At 36.7% G+C, this 19,593-nt stretch overlaps 1 protein-coding gene across 2 annotated transcripts in view; it reads left to right on the top strand.

The window, feature by feature from the left end:
• The window catches only part of LOC138336205 (uncharacterized), a 36,852-nt gene continuing 17,259 nt past the window's right edge, over positions 1–19,593 (top strand). For both annotated transcript variants that reach the window (XR_011210402.1, XM_069285579.1), the window contains exon 1: positions 1–339. Coding sequence is in view for 1 of the 2 variants with exons in the window: in XM_069285579.1 (XP_069141680.1) it covers positions 258–339 (82 nt within the window). In the remaining variant the exon portion in view is untranslated. The remainder of the gene's footprint in view (positions 340–19,593) is intronic.

Below are 19,593 nucleotides of genomic sequence, written 5' to 3'. Positions count from 1 at the left end.
TGCCGATTTGACATCTATAATAAGAGCTGCACGCGATGCTCCACGGACAATCGTCGGACCCACCTCGTCAAAACACACATATACAACTCGGAGATCAATTTTTCCCTGTCATATTCTTTTTAGTGCAGACCGTGCGGTTGTATGACGTAGCGTATGGATGCGGGAGGCCGCTATACCAGTCAATTCATGATTAAATGTTGTGTTACATGACTCACTCGCCAGATCTCTGCTAGAACTTCACATGAACAGGAGTTAAAATGTGTGTATGTGTTACCTCCCGGCTGTGGAATACTCTTTCCTACCTTAAGTCCTGTTTCGTCCTCACTGTCTTATGTTCAGGTAAGTAGCACGATTTATTTCAGCTGATTTCTAGGTCATTTTTTTCTCTCTCGATCGATTGTTTGTTATAGGAACACGCCGCTATGCGCGAGCCGAGTGCGACTATGTATAAAACACATATGATATGCAATGTTTACCTATCGGTTTTTACAACAGCCGTATCACATACACAAATAAGGTGTGTTGTTTTATTGTATATCAGCCCTCGGATGATATTATCTTTCCCCATTACTATTCAATGTGATGATGAAACCCAAGGTATCATTTTACATAAAGAGTCTACACTCTGTAAGCTAACCATACACGGTCATTACAGGGAACTCATTACAATAAACTTTATGTTACAGTCATATCAGCTTACAACGATAGTTTACTACTTATACATACTACGTATACTATTTGTGCAACTTACACACATATATACTATCCACATTCACGATCCTTGCCATTGATAATAGTATGCGACATAATACAAGGTATAATACGCCTGGTAAATGTTTACACACAGTCATACCTATATATCAGAGCCGAGGGAGGAGGTGCATAACTTCCCAAAGTACCGACGAGTGGGGGTGGGGATGGTATACGTATTATATAGTACTTATGTGTACAGCGAATTCGAAGGGAAAGAGAAACGCAGCTGTTCCGTAGGTAAACCATAAACCCAAATAGAATTTACACATTGCATACGTTGCACAATATTTATAATAAAAATTGACGTTTATTTATCAACACTGCTCTTTGTGTTGTTGACTTTAGTGCATGTTATGTTGAGCGGTTAGGTTCTACAACTTTTACGTATAAAACCCTTTCTAATTCACACGATATTGATTATACTTATATTGGCACCAGCCGTCCACTGGTATCTTACAAAGGTGATAGTACCTGGTGCGAGTCCCTTATAAACTTTACATGATACATATTTATAAACCCGATAATAAAGCAAACTGTTTTACCAACCGATTTGACATTCAGTGATTTAGGAGGCCGGTACAAATTACTTCTACAGACAACTCATTCTCGGCTAGTCCTCGACAGACAAAACTACATACTTCGCGAGCTAATCATGGCTTAGTACAATGGGAGGCATTAAAACCCCCAAAAGCCTGGCCGTGACCCGAAATGACCCCAGAAATTGAGAACCCTACGCACCAGTGACAGCCGAGCGTAAAAATCAGATCGATTGAGTGTGTCTGTTTTGTGTAACGTTGTGAATGGATTTGTACTATACGTATTGTACAGTTGAAGATACAGACAATTCACCATCCCATGTGTAAATATGGCCCTGTGCATTTAATTACCATATCTTGTGGTTTTACGTGTCGATTAAATGTTGAAGGAAGTTGAGATCACACTGGGAGAATGTTTACGTTTTGTGTACCAGAACACCACATGTATATTGAACAGAAGTCTTATGTAAATCTGACGACGTATTGTAGATTTCTCTACGTCATAAGTACACCTTTAAGGAGACTGACTGCTGTTTGATAATAGTCTTGATGATAACTGATCCCTTTACCCTCAAGTTTAGTCACAGGGACCTGGCACGAAAATTTTTAAGCAATACATATATATATATTATACTGTAATATATATATATATGTATACTATTGGTTAAAAATTTTCGTGCCAGGTCCCTGTGAGTTTAGTAATGACGCTGAGGAGTTTTAGTTAAGAATTCGAAACTCGTATTTTTTTGGAAAATGTCAACTTTTTGGAAATGTTGTTCCTATTGATTTATGGTAATTAACAAAATGACGTATTTATGATTTTTGCCAAAATGTAACAATTTCCGAATGCTGCAAGGTGTGTTTCCCACTAAACGTCCAAAGGCTGTTCGCACGACCGGAAGTGCACTCCCCGTGATGTATCATGGTGCATTGTGGTGCACATTAAGGCTGAGTTTAGACATAGTACGGATACTGTTGATACCCCATCTCCTTCGTTCAGGCCGAGGCAATACAGAAATCCTCGGTAAGCCTACGTCATCACAGCTTAAGATCTCAAACGAACGACAATCGATACCACTATCGTTCTGTCGGCGATCAACAGAACAGCCGATATGGTTGACTTATTACAAGTCTATTGGTGATTAATTAGTCATACCGAGAAAGTCACAACTGGTTCGATGAGACAAGGAGAGCCATAAGAACTATATAACATTAGAAATGCCATCAGAGTTTGGAAACGGCTTGAGGGTGAAACCAGTTCCGAGATAATCTTTGTTTCTTGTGCTCCAATGCATTTGTACTCTTTTTATTTTCTGCGTTTGGCATCTTGATTAATCAACTTTTAGATTCAGCACAAATCGGGAAAAAAGTACAAAAGTCAGTTTAATTTGATTATTATAACTCTACTGCTGGAATCCTTTTTCTGCATATTGTCTAAGTTAACGTTTCCATGACGTTTAGCATTGTAGAACTGAAACAAGATCAATGATCTCTTGCTTATGTTTGATGAAATACATGTATAATATTTCTCGACTCATTGATGCCCTCCAAAGTAAATGTGTATCGGATTGTCTCATACCTGGGTTCTAGGAATGTCTTCATGCGAGATTCCGAGACGATACGATTTTGCGTACAGTGGAATAAGAATTATAAGGTAAACAAAATGCCTTGCATACTAAGGTCACCGAACAGAACGTAGATCAGACTAGGAAGATAACATTACCAATGTATATTTATAAGTCATAAGCGATAAGTGTTTTATGCATTAACTAGCATTTGTGGTCGGATAAACGTTTGTTTTGTCATTGAAGGTATATTGTAAACTTGTTTTGACGTTGAACTTTGAAATGGGAGTGATGCCATGTTGACATATGTGTATGAAGTGACGTTCTGGTATTTACCATAACCGTCTGTTTATTACAAACACATCTCTTTAGGTTTAATATACTCGTCTGAACAAAACTCATGTCTAGAATGTTTCAGTATTGTTGTTTCTCATTTCCTGTTCTAGTCAATTGGCAATCTTATAAAACCTGGATGTCAGGCTTCATTGTGTAATTTTCTTCTCTGGGGAAAGACGTTGCGTTACGATTAGAAATATAGCTTAAATGGTATGAATGTGGTATTAACCTCACAATATGTCCTAGAAGTTTTTGTATCCTTCCACTCTTTTTATGCATCTGGTCGATTTGATATCCATTGTATGTGAAATGTCACAGCCAAAACACATAATAAAAGTCTAAAGGCTTAATCCGAAGTCAGCCAGTGATTGAAATTCAGCTTTTCTTTCTATTTTACCAAAAGAAGGAGAAAATGCCATCCTATCCTTAAAAATTGTTCATTGTTCGTTGTAGCCTTCCGTTTTCCTATACATTTAGTCGATTCGTTATCTATTTAGGTTTTCCTTTATTATCTTTTCTTTCTATTTCTTTTCCAATAGAAGAAGTACAGGTCCTCCTGTCCAATAGAAGACCGTTTTGTTCGTTTTATCATTTAAGCTTCACTTTTTTATACGTCAATGCATTATCTTCTCAGATTTTCTGTGTATTTCTTTGTGTCAAAAGAAACATTTGGTCCGTGTTGCAATGCTTTCGAAGTCCTTCCCGGGTCTGGTCACTTTGCAGTTCATTTTATAATATGCTTTCGGAAATACAACACAAAATTGTGGACAACACAGATATCATAACCTTGACCGAAAGCATGAAGATTTGATGACTAACATTTTTATCATACGTTTAAACTTATGGTGGTCAATGATAATGATTTAACATAATTATTTTACGCGAAGAAAGAAACATAAAAAAATTTCGTTAAGATGAGTGGAGGAAATAGTTTGTTTACGCAGAGGAAGGGTATTGTGTTGCCTTTGGGAGTTTGATTGGTCGACAAGGTGACGTCTACTTAGTCTGTAACTTGTCGACTGAGTTTGTGGTGGGAAAGGGATATATCCGTCAGGTGGGGACAGCGATATTTCTAGGGTTTATTTGTAATGATCCAGACGATTGCTTAAAGAATGAGATCCGAGTCCGATACCATTACATATATACAGTGTTATGTAAACCACATCTAGGAGCCACGCGTCCCATCAGTCCCTTATATCACACATCTATACAGATAGTGTTTTATCACCAACCATCGCACTCAGTAGATATCATCACAACCCATGGTACATATACAGTAATACTGATTAATCATCATTTATATCGAAGTCGATCTTTGGCTGGAAAGCACACATGACCTCGTAGTTCGGTATCATGAGCGCCATCTGTGTTGATTAGACATAACGTAAATTATTTATGCTGTAATTTTCAGAGTTTTGGACACTAATGTCATAAAGTTTAGTGTATAGGTTTATTAATGTGGCAAATCTACAGCTTTTGAGCATCAGTGTCACAGACGTAATGCATAGCTCTGGTATATCTATGTATATGGTCTGCGTGTATTGATCGTGTCTGACATAGTCAGCAAAGCCAGAAAACATACTTATTTAAAGTACTAAGTATTTTATATATGAACGTTGTCTTATCATGCAGATAAATGATTATTTCCGTTTGATAGTACATTATTGTAAAGTGTGACTGATTCATGCCCTATGTCCTATTGGGCAATACAAACTCCCAATAGCTGATGACCCAGTTCGAACTGGTTCCTGGAATACTTTTTAGTGCCGTCCTGACTGGATGGTTAATGTCCGGGAATGGAGATTCGTCCCGCCGCTGTGGCGTCTATTCACATCAATAATCGGACACATACACTTAATACATGAGACCATTTCCTTCCTGTGATGAATAGTAATGAAACAAGTGATCAAGTATGATGCAGGCTATTGATACAGATAATCCCGTTCACTCATCAAAGCGTAAGGAAGGCTCTGGTTTTTGTCCCCTGGCTGAAGCACGCTATAGTCTAAAAAGTGATAGTTTCATTGGTTTATAGTGCCCATTGTCAGTATCCGTATAATGTGACCGGGTGGGGTGTGTTGCTTGGTGTCTTGTCTGCATGCTTCAGTGAGATAGCACTATTACAAGGACAAGAGTTCCACTATTACAGGAAGACACAACACGAATATACTACAGTCTCCGAAAACACGCACCGCGCACTTCACACACAGTATACATGAGAGACTGTCCTTAAATAATGTATGCCGGCGATACGGAGACATTTCAGAAATTGAATACCGTTGGTAATGACATATCCCTTTCTCATCAAATCGACCAGAAGTACAATGTATGATGTACACCATTGATACTGGGACATCAAATTCTCAGTAGACATCAGGTGTAAAGTCTGAAAAAGTATGGACCACGATGGATCAGAAATAATGCTGTACGCAATTGGTACTGGGAATCCCATTTCCGTAACATTGCAGGTCTGACAAACAATGGTTGAGGTGTAGGGTATGAAAAAGTATGACCCTGATTGACCAGAAGTATGATGTACACTATTGATATTGTGACATCCTTTTCTCTATATGATTCAGTGTATGACCCGAGACCGCCTTTGAAGGGTATTTTCATGGAATCAGGCAGGAAAAAAGAGAAAATAAAAATAGTATGTGTGATAAGATGTGTGACGGCTCATGTAAGTAGCTTTATTTTGAGTTCTGTGTCTGGATCTAGCCTGTGTGGCCCAAAAGATTCTTCCTTTAGTGTATCGGCTATATTTAAAAGAAGAACTATGGAAAGTGATGTGTTTTGTTTCCAGCAAGCAAAAAACCGAATGAAAATAAGTATTCCAGATGCTTCGAAATAGGTAAGAAATCATCGGAGTATTAATGACCTCAAATTTTATCAAATTGATCTTGATAAGATTTTGCTTTAGTTGCAATTTTCGACAATAAAAACGAACTTGGCATGGTATTTTGTTTAAAAAGCGAAGCTGAGACGCGCACCTGATTGTATCTGGGGACATGGTTCCCCCAAACAACGGTATGTAACCAAATCTTTCCTGTGTTAATTAACAACGGCAGGGCCACGTATATGGCGTGCACTCCATGTACTTGATGTCTGTAATTAAATTAGTCCACCTCAATCAGACGCTCACACCTGTTTCCAATCGTAGTCCTATAGAAACTTCTACAGCATATTGTATTTATATGGTCGGGGTCAAGACCTCGTTGATTTTTATGTTTTTACACTGATGGAAGCATTGACATCCCACAACCTCATTGTTTTAGTTATGATGTAATCACTTGTGTTGCTGTGACCGATGAACTCATCTTTCCGCCATTTTGTAATTTTGGTGTGAAGTGTTCTGATGAAATCATCATTAAATGATTTGAATTAAGACTAGCTGGTCGTAATTTTAATTTTGGACTTGATATATTGTTTCATCCTTCCGAACTGAACATAAAATGGGTCAACAGAACATAGATGGGTCAACAGAGGTGCTTTGTTTCATATTCAGTATGTCTCCTTATACTCCTTTGGTAATACATTTTAGATCAACAAATCATTATATAAATATTATGTAATATCATCAATCACAAGGCTGGTGGAATCTTTTGAATTAGAAGTCACGTCGGCAGATGATCAAAACTTTTCTTTAGAAACTAATCTTTCCAGTCCTGTTGGCTGCTTGGCTAGAATATCTTGGCAAAGACGAAGCAATATTTAATATAGCTGGGTGGTGCCCACTAAAGCATATAGCTACAAAAAGCTAGAGTGCATGTAGTTACTTCAGTTATTCTAAAGATTAAACCAAAAGACTCTTTGTAGCGTTTTATACACAGAAAAAATATCGAAAATAATACTAGGAACAACCTGGACTGTTCGACGACTTCAACCATTGTTCGGAACCATTGGACCAACATGTACTGGTTGTTACCGATTTTGGACCCGTACGGCTAGCGTTTTCTTAGTAAAAACAGTATATTTTGAAATAACTGGCTGGGCCATTGTTTTGGTACAGGCGCGCGTGACTTTTCCTTTCACTGTGTGCTTCCTCTAATGCGTCACGGTCCGATAACTCGGTCGAGGTTAAGGCATTGATGTTTGATCCAGTGTTAAGTTTCACGCCTTAGATAAGCCGGAATCTGCTCCAAATCAAGTCATTATGTACAAACACAATCATACAACTAGAGTATATACGCCTGTCTGGGTATGGGGATGTTCCACAGAATAGTGCGAAGAACAAACTGCCCAATACAGCTCGTGTAAAGAGGTTTGATAACAGACAACAAAAACCAAAATCAACCCAGCATGTGAGATTTCTAACCCTTCAAACCGCAAGTAAAGCTCAACAGATAGCAAACAATATGAATAATCCAAGAAAATTCAAAAAGTATTTTGGCCCAACAAGGAAACCAAATGTAGATGTGGCCCAATGAAATGATGAAAGTGATGAAATTTCCCAACAAAACACCAACAACCAATGGATGACCAAACAAAATATCATTTGTATGAATGAGATGTGCCTAACAGAACTCTAAAGAAATGGAGGGCCACGCAAAATTGCAATTGAATGGAAGGCCAAACCGAAATGTCAATAGTATGTACAAACAGTATGTACAGTTCAACGATGATGGTATGAATGGTCCAGCAATTGCCAATATAGCGAATGACCAAAACTTTTAATGTATGGGGATGTTGTAAGATGCTTGTATTGTAATTTTATCTCAATAAATTAAGCCGTGTTTTGAATATCAAATTTAACCTGGATACAGTTCATGGTTTTAGTGAAGAAGATAGTTTTTTGCGTGCTAATATCAGCATGAAGGGAAATGTTATGTTTTTCGAATGAAAACGCAGTCGATGAAAAACGAAAATAATTCGTGTCTTCAAATCCATAACCAGACCATTCTGTTGTCTGTGTTGGATGTAATCACCGACATCTGAGAAGGTATATGAATATCGAATACATTTAAGATATTAGAATCTTATAAACTTGATGGGTCTTACACCGATCAGATGTGTGAAATATAGAACCTAATGACTAAGTGAAGTCGTGAGCTGTCCTCATGGATTAGTGTGTTTAGGTGTTTACAACTACACTTTTGTCGAGAAAACTAAATTTAATAGAATGAGTTGCGATGTCCTGATGTCCTGCTGTGCTTTTGAGGAGAATATTCACAAACAGGAAGTAGGCTCAGGATTAACTATTTACGTTATTATTATGTCAAAGATAACTTGATGCAGCCTGAATACATTTTGTTGTACATTTAGAATGTTCATAATTATCACTACACATCGTCTGCCATCAAATATATCGCACGATAAAGCATCACTATTCAACAACAGCATTCACTTATTTTAACTTTACATGTAACTTAACCCTAGACAAAATCTGATTATGGAATGTGTTCTTGAAACCTGAAGCTGTCATAAACTTAACGAATATGTAATATAAACTGAAAACCAGTGTCCTTTTGTATTGTAACCAGACGCGAATGATACCAAAGCCTTGTAGATTGGTAAGTTAGGCTAGACTTCCTCCGTAATAGGTATACCATCATACATTTAACTATGGTTATAATTTTATGTATGATGATAACAACCTATATCGTTACTTCATGTCAGGTACAATTCAAAAGTTGTGAATGGGAATAAAATAACATATTGTTGAAAGAATGCAGCCTTCTTAGAATGTAAATGATAGCGATATTTAGACGTTCTATCGCCAAGACAATAAATGGACATCTTGAATTTAACACCATTGTTGATAAATATCTCTAGATAGTAGATTACCAAATGCATCGGGGAGTTTTATTGTTAAAGAGATGACGAAGCACTAGCCTGCCTGAATAATGTTGGTAAAGGTATTTGATAGTAAAAGGTATATTAAGGTAATAATTAAAGTAATGGCCATAAACTTCCTAATATACTTCAAAGGCTGCAAGCTTTTTTGTTTGGTTTCAAATGAACATTTTAATAGCAACGAATGCAGAAATAATGTAGAAAGCTTATTATAAGCTGAAAATCGAGCAAAACAGGAAAATCTATTTGTGTTTTGATTTTGTGTCCAATGATTAATTTCATGTTGCAGTGTTGTCACTGTAGGATGAAGAGCTATCATTTTAAAATGGTAAAATTTCAAACTTTAATACTTTGGTTGTATAGCTACACATTAAAAAATGCAGAGTGTGGAGTGTTACCGTTTGATGTGTTGAGATATTAGAACCTGAACTAAATGATACGATGTAAAATGCAATAAAACCCATGATAAAAGTATCGGGGGTTCATCGAGTTGGTATATGTCAAGTTTCTTTATGTCCTATCATGTCATATCGCACGTGTTCTAGGAGGTGTATCACGTGTCGTCAATGACGACGAATCCTATCAGCTGTCCTGATACTTAGGAAGACTTACAGACATCATACACTGATCGGTCAGCTTTTCATCTTTTGGTGTGATGTTAAGATTCAGTTTTAAAGGGTTGATATTTTCGTCCTGTATACTCCGTACCTAACACGGTACTACTGAAGTCAGTAACGAACATTTCACGTGTTTCCACTTCAGTAGTACACATTCCTGCCGTTTAGGGATCGTAAGATGTCGTTTTGGGTCTAGATCTCTGTGGAGTGACAAAATTATTTGCATACTAAGAAATATCATGCTTCCATTAATACTGGTCCCTGAGTCGTAATGGAATCTAATGTTGATTCCTACGGTGAATGATAATAAATTGAAACAGTCATTTGATAATAATGTAGATATAAATCTATTGTTCTTAAGTATTGTATAAAGTTTGCGATATAAACAATCTTTCTTAACCAACCAAATAGGTTTCATGTTTTTGTTGTAAAAATTGATCAACAGTGATTAAGTAATTTGACAATTTCAGTCATTCTTCCGCTATATGAAACCGACTTTATTTACTAGTGACACTTCCCTGGCATATGGGCAACTGCATACTGTTTCATGTTTAAATAAAATTGATGGTGTGTTTATAGTGACATGTTAGACACTTTGTTACGTAATCTTACGTCACCTGCCTCGCCAGGTAAATAACGACAGGTGATGATTTTAGAATGTCAAGGTCATACCTAAATGTATTATTTGTAAGAATGGTCAGCATACTATGTTCCAGCTCTGTTAATGTTGGTGAATACGATGTTATTTACTAGAGATATTATGAACTTGGTTGGAAATATTTCATTTACAGTCATTTAAGTATACTGTTGTTTCCTTATCGCCTTCCTTGTGTGCTGGAGTTGAGTTTGTGTGACATATGGCGAATTTCGTATAATGTAGAATAGTTTTCGTCGAAGATGCTGACAAAGCAAAAATTTCCCTATATCTGTGTTCTTGTAGAAATGGAAAATCTTTATTACGTTTATATATTTGACTTGTTGATTCCATTGCTATCCTCATAAACTTTATGTTCCCATAGTATCCTTACTGTATAGAGCATTATCGTTACCTTTCCGTGTACACTGAAGTACTGACAGAAGTTACGAACATGGCGTTCTATTGAAAATTTAATTACGAAACCATGTACATGCTCACAGGGATTTCGTAAAGCAGGTGAATGAGCTGTACCTTTAATGCTCTTTTAATTAGACGTTTTTGACTTTAGTTGTCCGTTACTTTGTCGATAGGATTTTCCCATGATAAGTAAGAATACTTTTGGTCGATGTCCTATCTCTTTAGGAGCATGTCCGTATCCCAAAACATATTGCGTTATCGAAACATTCTCAATAGTTGGGCTTCTTTCACACAAAGGAAAACAAAGTGTCATTTTAATTATGACGTCACCATCCCATGGATTCTGATTAGTTCATCGGGTCAATATTTTCGTAGTTTGATAACTCTATTGAAACGTTGCAATTTCAAAGTGATCCTAAGCTTGATATACTTCAATAATCTGGTCGGAAATGTACGAGTAAGGATATTTTCACGGAGCTGTACTTTTGAGTGGCGTACCATTGAATTACTATCCAATTAAACACACCATATGGTAGATTCAATGTCCTCCAAAGACGTGTTATAGCATCAGACAGGTACACATGGGCTGAAGGAAAGCTGGGGTATATCAGGGGGATGTCTAGATACATCCGAACTATCGAAACCAACAGGTACTATTTCTATTACTGGCACTGTATCACATGACTGGTTCCACGTGTTATACACAGGTGTCATATAATGACTATTACTGGACGAGGTGTCATGGAACTGTTTCAGCAACGGAACCTTAGCACGTGGCTGTATACCGGAGCTATACTTACACGTGCTAAAGAAACGTGTTGCAAAAGTTGATTGGCACCATCCAATTAAACGAAGGTGAGATTAAGGTCTAGAATTATCTATCCTGTATTCTTGGAATAACATGTACCTCTGGATTTAAACACACATTTTACTTAAGCTTTTCTGCCACATATGCTTCCTGTAAAAGGATTAGACGTAGAGGAAGCATTCTTCCACGAGACATTGTACTTGGGAGGACATGCTCCTTGGTAAATAGGTTTTTATCAACAGATCCTGCTAACTAACTAAGACATGTCATGGTTAATGACAGTCACTCGGTCCAGTGTAGGTACAGCATTGTTCTCTAAGACTAATATAATCGTCTAGGTGGTAGATACCGGGTCATCGAGGACGTCTTATATCGTTATAGATCTGTTGGTGTACGTGTGACATGATTGACATCTTCATACTCCCGTCTCTACAGTGTGTTATACAAAATCGCTATATGCCAGCAAAATAACGTTTAAACTCCATTAAGGCATAGTTGAGACACGCGTATAAGATATTAACAGCGGCACTGGGTGACAAATTACCGGTCACATTAATTGATATATTACATCTATCTGTTGTATATTGTTTCGTTTGTTATTATTAGGTGCACTGAGTTCATTACCAACATTCCATATACTGTTATTCCACACTTTAACTGAAGCTGTTTTATGTTTATGTAATATCAAACATGTACGCGTCCTAAACATAACAGCTCTGAGCTAAGTGTCAACTTAACATGCTTCACTTGCACTGGTTAATTAATGTGCGCCATGTTTTTTTAAAGCTGAAAGCATCTGTCACTTAAAATTCATCAGCGATGCTTGATGAAAGTTGTTGATGTATATGCTCACTACCGCGAATTAAAACAAAAATGATTAGATGAATAATTTAAATCTACTTGCTCCCAATTATCATAATTTTGTTATAAACGAACCGGCTAGATTTTATAAATACTACCAGCATGCATTCACGATATTGCTTATATTACGATCACATGTATATTTTCCCTTCACATCATAAGCGGTCGTAACCTCTGGAATAGCAAGGGTAAGATAAAACAAATATTTGACAGGATAAAACCCCCAGACGTCATTTTACGCAATTTTTATTAGTTTATTGATGTATTTGCAAAGCACATAGCATTAGAGTTACATGACATGGCCACTATAGATTTCAGCTACCCGTCCACACATCATGTCATTAGTATTAGTTACCTTGTAGCAGAGTAAAGGATTTGTGTACAAAACTTCTGAAATGTTCACTGTGATGAAGTCTGAAAACGTTGTCTAAATTTAAATACTTTAAGAGTCTACATTGCGCATATAATTAGTTCTACAATACCGTACCATATCAACTTCCCGATAACGCGTCATTATCATTATTTGGTTCATGCGAACAATAGGTATGTAGCAAAGTTTTTGTTATCAAAATAAATACACTCAAATATCACAATATGAATGGGCTGGTTGCGTGATAAATTAGACAATTATTTCTAAAATTCATTCTTTATTGAATAGAACATGATCGTGTCTCTGCCAAGTGATACGGGATATAATAGGCAAAATTAGTGAAACTGCCAAATAATGGTGGAATATAGTGGGGTCCGTGATTGTAACTTCATTATTATCGGCACTGAGGGTACTGTAAACGCGGAAATTTACGTGGGGAGGAAAGCTTTGCTATACATACGCGAAGTCTTTTCACCGCGAAATTCCACTTCGCGTAAAGTTTTGCGAATATATAAATTATATCATCAAAAGTCAGACGTTATGTCTAAAGTAAAATGACACCCACACGAAATATTTACTGTTATATATCGCGAAATTAAGGACTCGTGAAAATATCTAAATTTACATTAGTACAATGTATATGTTCCATTTCATACAAACAGGTCACAAAATTATTTTCTGCAATCCTTGTTACTTACATCAGTACGTTAAATTCGAAGATTTCTATAAAAGATTTCGTCATGAAAAGATACCAAAACGGTTTCTTTTGTGTTAGAAATCGGTTATATACAAATACCACAGTATTAAAATTTGGATTAGTGTATACACGTGTTTAGTATATAACTATGATAAACCTTGTGCGTCACGGAACTACATACGATCTTATAGTATAAAACTATACACGTCTTAAAACTATACACGTCTTAAATTACTTACCAGTAGTGTGGTAAATTACGCATGACGTGTGTAAGCAGTGCAATTACAGGCAAATGAGCTTAGATACCCGACAGAAAGAGACTGTTTTTTGTGGACAACACGGGGAAATCCAAGGAAGAAACCTTCATTAGAACCTTACTTTGGATAATGAGATCTGCAGTCGACGTCTTTGATGTCTACCATGATGAAACCTTCAAAGATAAAACTGAATGGTAATAAAAACTGATCGTCTATTTACTGAAACAGCCATTGTTTTCACACCAAACAAGACTTTCTGTTGATTTGTCTAACGCATATTTTAGGGAGTTTAATGGGCAGACCTCTTGTGTTATATCAAGTCGCCTGGAACGAAACCGGAAGTACAGGAAGTTGTTACAAGGCTGTGATTTAAACGAAACGCAACCTCCGTGTCTGGTTCTCGTCAGCTGCTCGTGTCAAGTAAATTTCTACATGTACATGCCTTCTTTCGTGATTCCTGTAGATGAAAACTTTGTGAAGTTTATTGGAAAATGTCTGTCAATGTTGAAGTAACAAATATTTATTGGCTCTAGAAAAGGAATAAATGTGCGCTCAAAGTTTGTTATATTGCTGAATTATGAATATACATCAAGGACACTACTAAACCACTGTCAGAGAGGGACATCAAACAAGTTTTGTTATCGATTCTGTATTTCACTATCTCTTTCAGGTATGCGTTTTGGCATATGAAAACTGATATCTGAGGCTGTCTTTTCCGTTATCAGTAACACAGAAGTATACCAGATTGCTAGAAATACATATGGCAAATTATAACTGCAATTTGTAAATAACCTAGGGCAGTAATCGGCCAGTAATGGTAAGAGGGTGTTCTATATATCGTAGGCCGTGCCTTCGTGTGAGTCTGTGGCAAGTACAATACACAGCAATGATGTCATTACCCACAAAACATATGTATTACAGATAAGTGGGTGCCCTGTGTGGTAGATAGCAGATATTCTGGTGTTCAAACCTCACTGTACCTGATTGATGTCCGTGGGTTAGGAAGTAAATGTACAATAAAACCTTACATGTGGTCGTCTGTTTAAAGACATGCATTCAACATGTAAAATACTGATAATCAGAAACTGCTGTGAGAGGTGTAATGCTAGAAATCGGCATTCCCATACTGCATCAAGCATGCTTTTATATGTATGCTTCAAAGGTCTTTTTATGGTGTTTCACTAGAACCGATACATTGTTTTTAATATTTAGTAATGTTCTGTATAGTCATCCAATATAACATCAATTCTTATCTAAAACCGTCTCTAAGAAAGAACTCCTATTTTGATCCGGCTTTATCACAGACAGCACTACCTATGGTCTTAATTTGAACACTTATAAATGTCAGTCATGAATGCCTTTGAACAGATCTGCATGCTGATATCACGTCAGCTAGAACGAAAATAATCTGCAAACTGATGCACCTTCACAACAACGCGCTCTTTTCATATATGTATCACTCCGCACGATTGCCCTGCTTTATTGCAGTCTCCTTGGTTGCGACATGCTACCTTAACGTTGTCAGTTCTCCGTTCTCTTGTATCCGTTATGCATTAAGTGTCGAGTGCATCAGGTGCATAGATTATCACACCAACATCCAGATGACCTCCATGTCCATGAAATAAAACTAAAACGTATTACATAAAATAATTATAAAGCTGGTTTCATCCAATAAGGTGAGGACATCTTCTTTTATTTCGAAGGAGATCAAGTTTCAAATTAATTACAAATCAGGAAACTGCATTTGTTGTCCGTCAAACATCTCCGGGGGCTTTCAATAATTTACTTCATCTGTACACAGGATCCAGGTGTGGAACAAACAACAAAGCAATACTGGGGATATATACCGGATGACTGATAGGATACAGGGACTGCAATACAAGTGAAAGCTCCCGATAAGTCATCTTTGATATTGCATGTGTTGAATATTAGTGTTAATGAAAAAGTCTTGAAGGTGATGATAGCTAGCACATGTGAAACCTTTTGTTTGATTGCGGGAAATGTAAATAGGAAGGTGGAGCAAAAACTGTTTTAAGCGAAAATACACAATTGTGAATGAAAGTCGGTCTTCCCTGGCACGGTACCCACTGTTTGGTGGTTCTAAAGATGATTTTCCGCGTGGAGTGGAGGACAGCGTTCCATCTGCAACGTATCTTTAAAGCCTGGTTCTCTTGGCTCTATTCCGTAATATGATGCTATTAGCTTTTATTGCTTAGTTGTGTTTTACATTTGCAAATAAAAAGGGCAGCCACCGAAGTGAAAGACGATAAATAAGATAAATGGGTGAGATGGGTTTTACCAGGGATTTTTTTTTATTTTTTATTCCTTGTGTCGTTGACAATGCTGATGATCCAGTACTGTTGCGATACACATCAGGTCTATACTAGCCAAGTATTTAATCTGACATTAACCGTCTCATTATCAATGAGGTAACTCATAATTGTGTAACGCACTGGTTTTTGCTGCGTCCATGTTACCAGTGTGTTTCCCTGGAGTCTGGATCATTGAATTACTAATGTACCGTTGATGACACGCGAGTGTTGTTCAGGAGTGGGTGTACGAGTCCATCTCTAGTCCTATCTTGTGCTATCTATGTAAACTGAAGCACATCCCTTGTTCGGAATCAAACTGATTAGATAATGTCAATAAACGTCTCAAACGCCACACGCAAAACTCATCACATTACGTCATCGAAGGTCAATAGGTTTAATGTAAAAAGTCTAACCGAGACATGTCAAAGTCGAAAATGACAGCAATTTTATAAAGTACACGTATCTATAAGTTGTCCAGTTAGTGTCTGATTTGTTCTCCATTTTAAACCAATATACGAAACACCAATCTCTGACCTTCTTGTTCTGTTCTATGATCTCAACACGGATGTTGATTGAAGTCAGGGTTACAAGGTCACGATGTCAAACCAAACCATTTCCGGTTCATGATGACTTCATAGTGGTATCTCGTGTCTGAGTTTACTAGGTAACCGGTATGTGATTTGTATTTCATGTTGTTCTTCGAAGAAAAAATCTTGTTTTAGGCCTTGTAGATGCCATATTGCATAAGATGATATTGTTAATTTATTTGAATAAGATATATGAATCGATTGCGTGACTTGTAGTATGGTAATTCCACTGGAAGGGTGTGTTTCACATTATCTGACTTGTTACACTGTGAACGAACATTCCATACCAGTCTGACATTCCACTAATCGGTCTGTAAGAGTTGGATCTGCTTCACACTATGTGTCAGAGATCCATCAGCCATGCTTATATTTAGGTATAAACTTATAGAACAAAAGATCTATTTCGAAAACTGAAATGCCACAAGTCTTTCCTTATTTACATAATCAATAAAGTTGAGCTTTATAATGTGTTTGAATCTGGAATTTCAAAATTTGGACGGATAGCTGATATTTTAAATATCCTAAGAGCTTTAAATCTTTATTCTTAACATGGTGTTGAGACAAACGGAACACTTGCCTTATTTCTTTACAAAAATGTTGTTTGGAATATCTGTACACATTCTTTTGTTAAAGTTTTCTTTCTACTGTGTGCGATTTCATTTTTTCCCCAAACTAAGCTCTGTTTTATTATTTTAAATCATATAACACATACAGCGTCCTTCAACATAGCTTCACCATTGTCATATTTCAATAGAGGACAATCTAAAACTGCCACGAACCTCTTTAGATGTAAGACGATCATCAGGTCATGTTAAACTATGGAGACATGACGGTAACACAGCTAGACAAGGACCCGATTTCTCGATACAAACTCAAGTTCTTATGAACTTAACTATTTAAGCTATTTAAACTGAAGTTTTGACTTAAGTCAGCCATGTTTGTTTCGAGTAACCAGGGTCTCATCATTGAGTATATGTTGTGTAGGTAGAATGGACGGAGCAGAAAAAACATCCTCGATCTCCAAGGGTTACCATCAGATGTGTTCTCTGAAGAGAAAGATAGTGTATGATGCAGGTAGAAAGGATCGTTAACCCATTATGATTGTACTAATTGCAAGTAAAGAATCAAATTATTGTTACATGACAGTTATCACAAAATCACGTAACTTAATACATGTATATTGGTAAAGCATTACGTTCATAATGCATAACAGTCTAGAGATGATGAATTAACTTATTTTGACCTAGCAAGACGGGGATAATTATTCAGTCATTATTGACGTAGCATTGCAGATACGTTTAACGTGGGTGATTCTACTGTTGTTGATGAAGCAAGTACATCATCCTATATGTATATATATTGTTACTACCTTCCTGATCTTCAATCTTCAATCTTTTTATTAATCAAAAAGTCCCTAGGCTATGTGGATGTTAACATGAATGGTTTAACATATCTTAATTAACATGTATGTAACTAACTAGCTACATCTACGTTTAGATGTTTGAAGTGTTATTGATGTATCATAGGTTAGCAGTAAAATGATGTAGTGTGGCAGTATACGGGAATGCTGCAGCTTGTATTGGTATTCAATTTGAGTTTATATTTTTGTTAAATGTTGAAAATGCTTGAATGTGACGGAAACCAAATCGTCATCATGCAAATTAAAGCTATACCTGGTTAAGTATTATTTTAACTATGTGGATATGATATGTCGTATTGTGTATGCTTAATGATTCCAAATTTAAAAAATCACTCAAAAAACACAAGTGCCTGTTTTTTCAAATCCTTTGTTGCTGTATTGATAGACATTTTTACTATCCTCTACAGATTGTGTATACTGAATGGTTAAGTAGCGTCTATTTCCGGTCTGTTAAACCGGGAGACAATGCAATACCATAACAATTCCATTGGGGCGTATAGACTTACCACTTAACCTGCACACTTAGGCCAATTAGTTCCATACATTCACTTAATATGAAATATTGTGCTTTTAGAACAGGAAAAAATGATATTCAACTTGACACTCCCGATAAGTACGCAAACTCCTAGTTAGGTTGGAGTTGTATTTCTGTATTAGAATATATCAACATTTTGCCATAAATTGTAAAATGAATTATGCGTACCAACACAAGGGCATATGGGCTTTCCAAGTTTTTCTTTATAAGCTTCTGATTTGTAAAAATCAAACATAACGTACAAAACAGAGAAGTTTTATCAGTGACAGTGTGAAGCTATCTAGTCAGAAATAATTTAGTTTTAGTACTTGAATTGTCCTCAACGCACGTGAATCACGATAGCGATGTAAGTGATGTCCCCGACTTAATAGCCAGGTTGTATATCCCAATCCTACAGCTTTAGGTAGTTAGAAACCGATGTCTGCTTCGTAGACGTTTGTTGACTGAGACATTGCCATTCACGACATGGAATAAATCGATGTCCGAGAAATCACGTAGAATATAGATTGCAATAAATGGTAGTAATTGATGTCCTAATGCACAAGCAATAATGTTATATGGATATCTCTTATAATTTAGCTCATATAATGGCGTTTTTTGTGTATTTGTAATCGATTAGCGGGAGTACATTTACTTAGATATACAAATGGCTGGCGTAGATACAAACTAATTTATCACTCATAAAGGAGTGTGGGTAGCTGCATATTACAATCAATATCTATTATCGCCAATGTAACGAACGCTAACATATCAAAACCGTGATCCAAACTCAAAGTGAATGTAAAAACAATGGTATCTTTTAGTTTGTATATTCCAAACCCAACCAGAACATAGCCAGGTGTTGTAGGAGAGTGAACGTCCTCTACTTCAGGGACAATATCCGTCTGTCAACCCTAGGCGTAGTTACAAGCTATCGGGTAGGTCTAATTGAAGAAGTAACCCGTCTGGTTCATGAAAGATAAGAACTTGTGCAAGATAGAATGTTTCTGCTGACTGTAATGAATGGAATTGGTTAGGTAAGAAGCAATATATAGTGAGTGTCGAATGGTCACAATCGAATCACTCTTAGGCCGTATAGATTTATGCTTTTAT

Source organism: Argopecten irradians, chromosome 12 (assembly GCF_041381155.1).
Source record: "Argopecten irradians isolate NY chromosome 12, Ai_NY, whole genome shotgun sequence".
Taxonomy (NCBI): domain Eukaryota; kingdom Metazoa; phylum Mollusca; class Bivalvia; order Pectinida; family Pectinidae; genus Argopecten; species Argopecten irradians.
The sequence above is the reverse complement of the archived record's forward strand: the minus strand, read 5'-3'. Positions and strand labels throughout refer to the sequence as shown.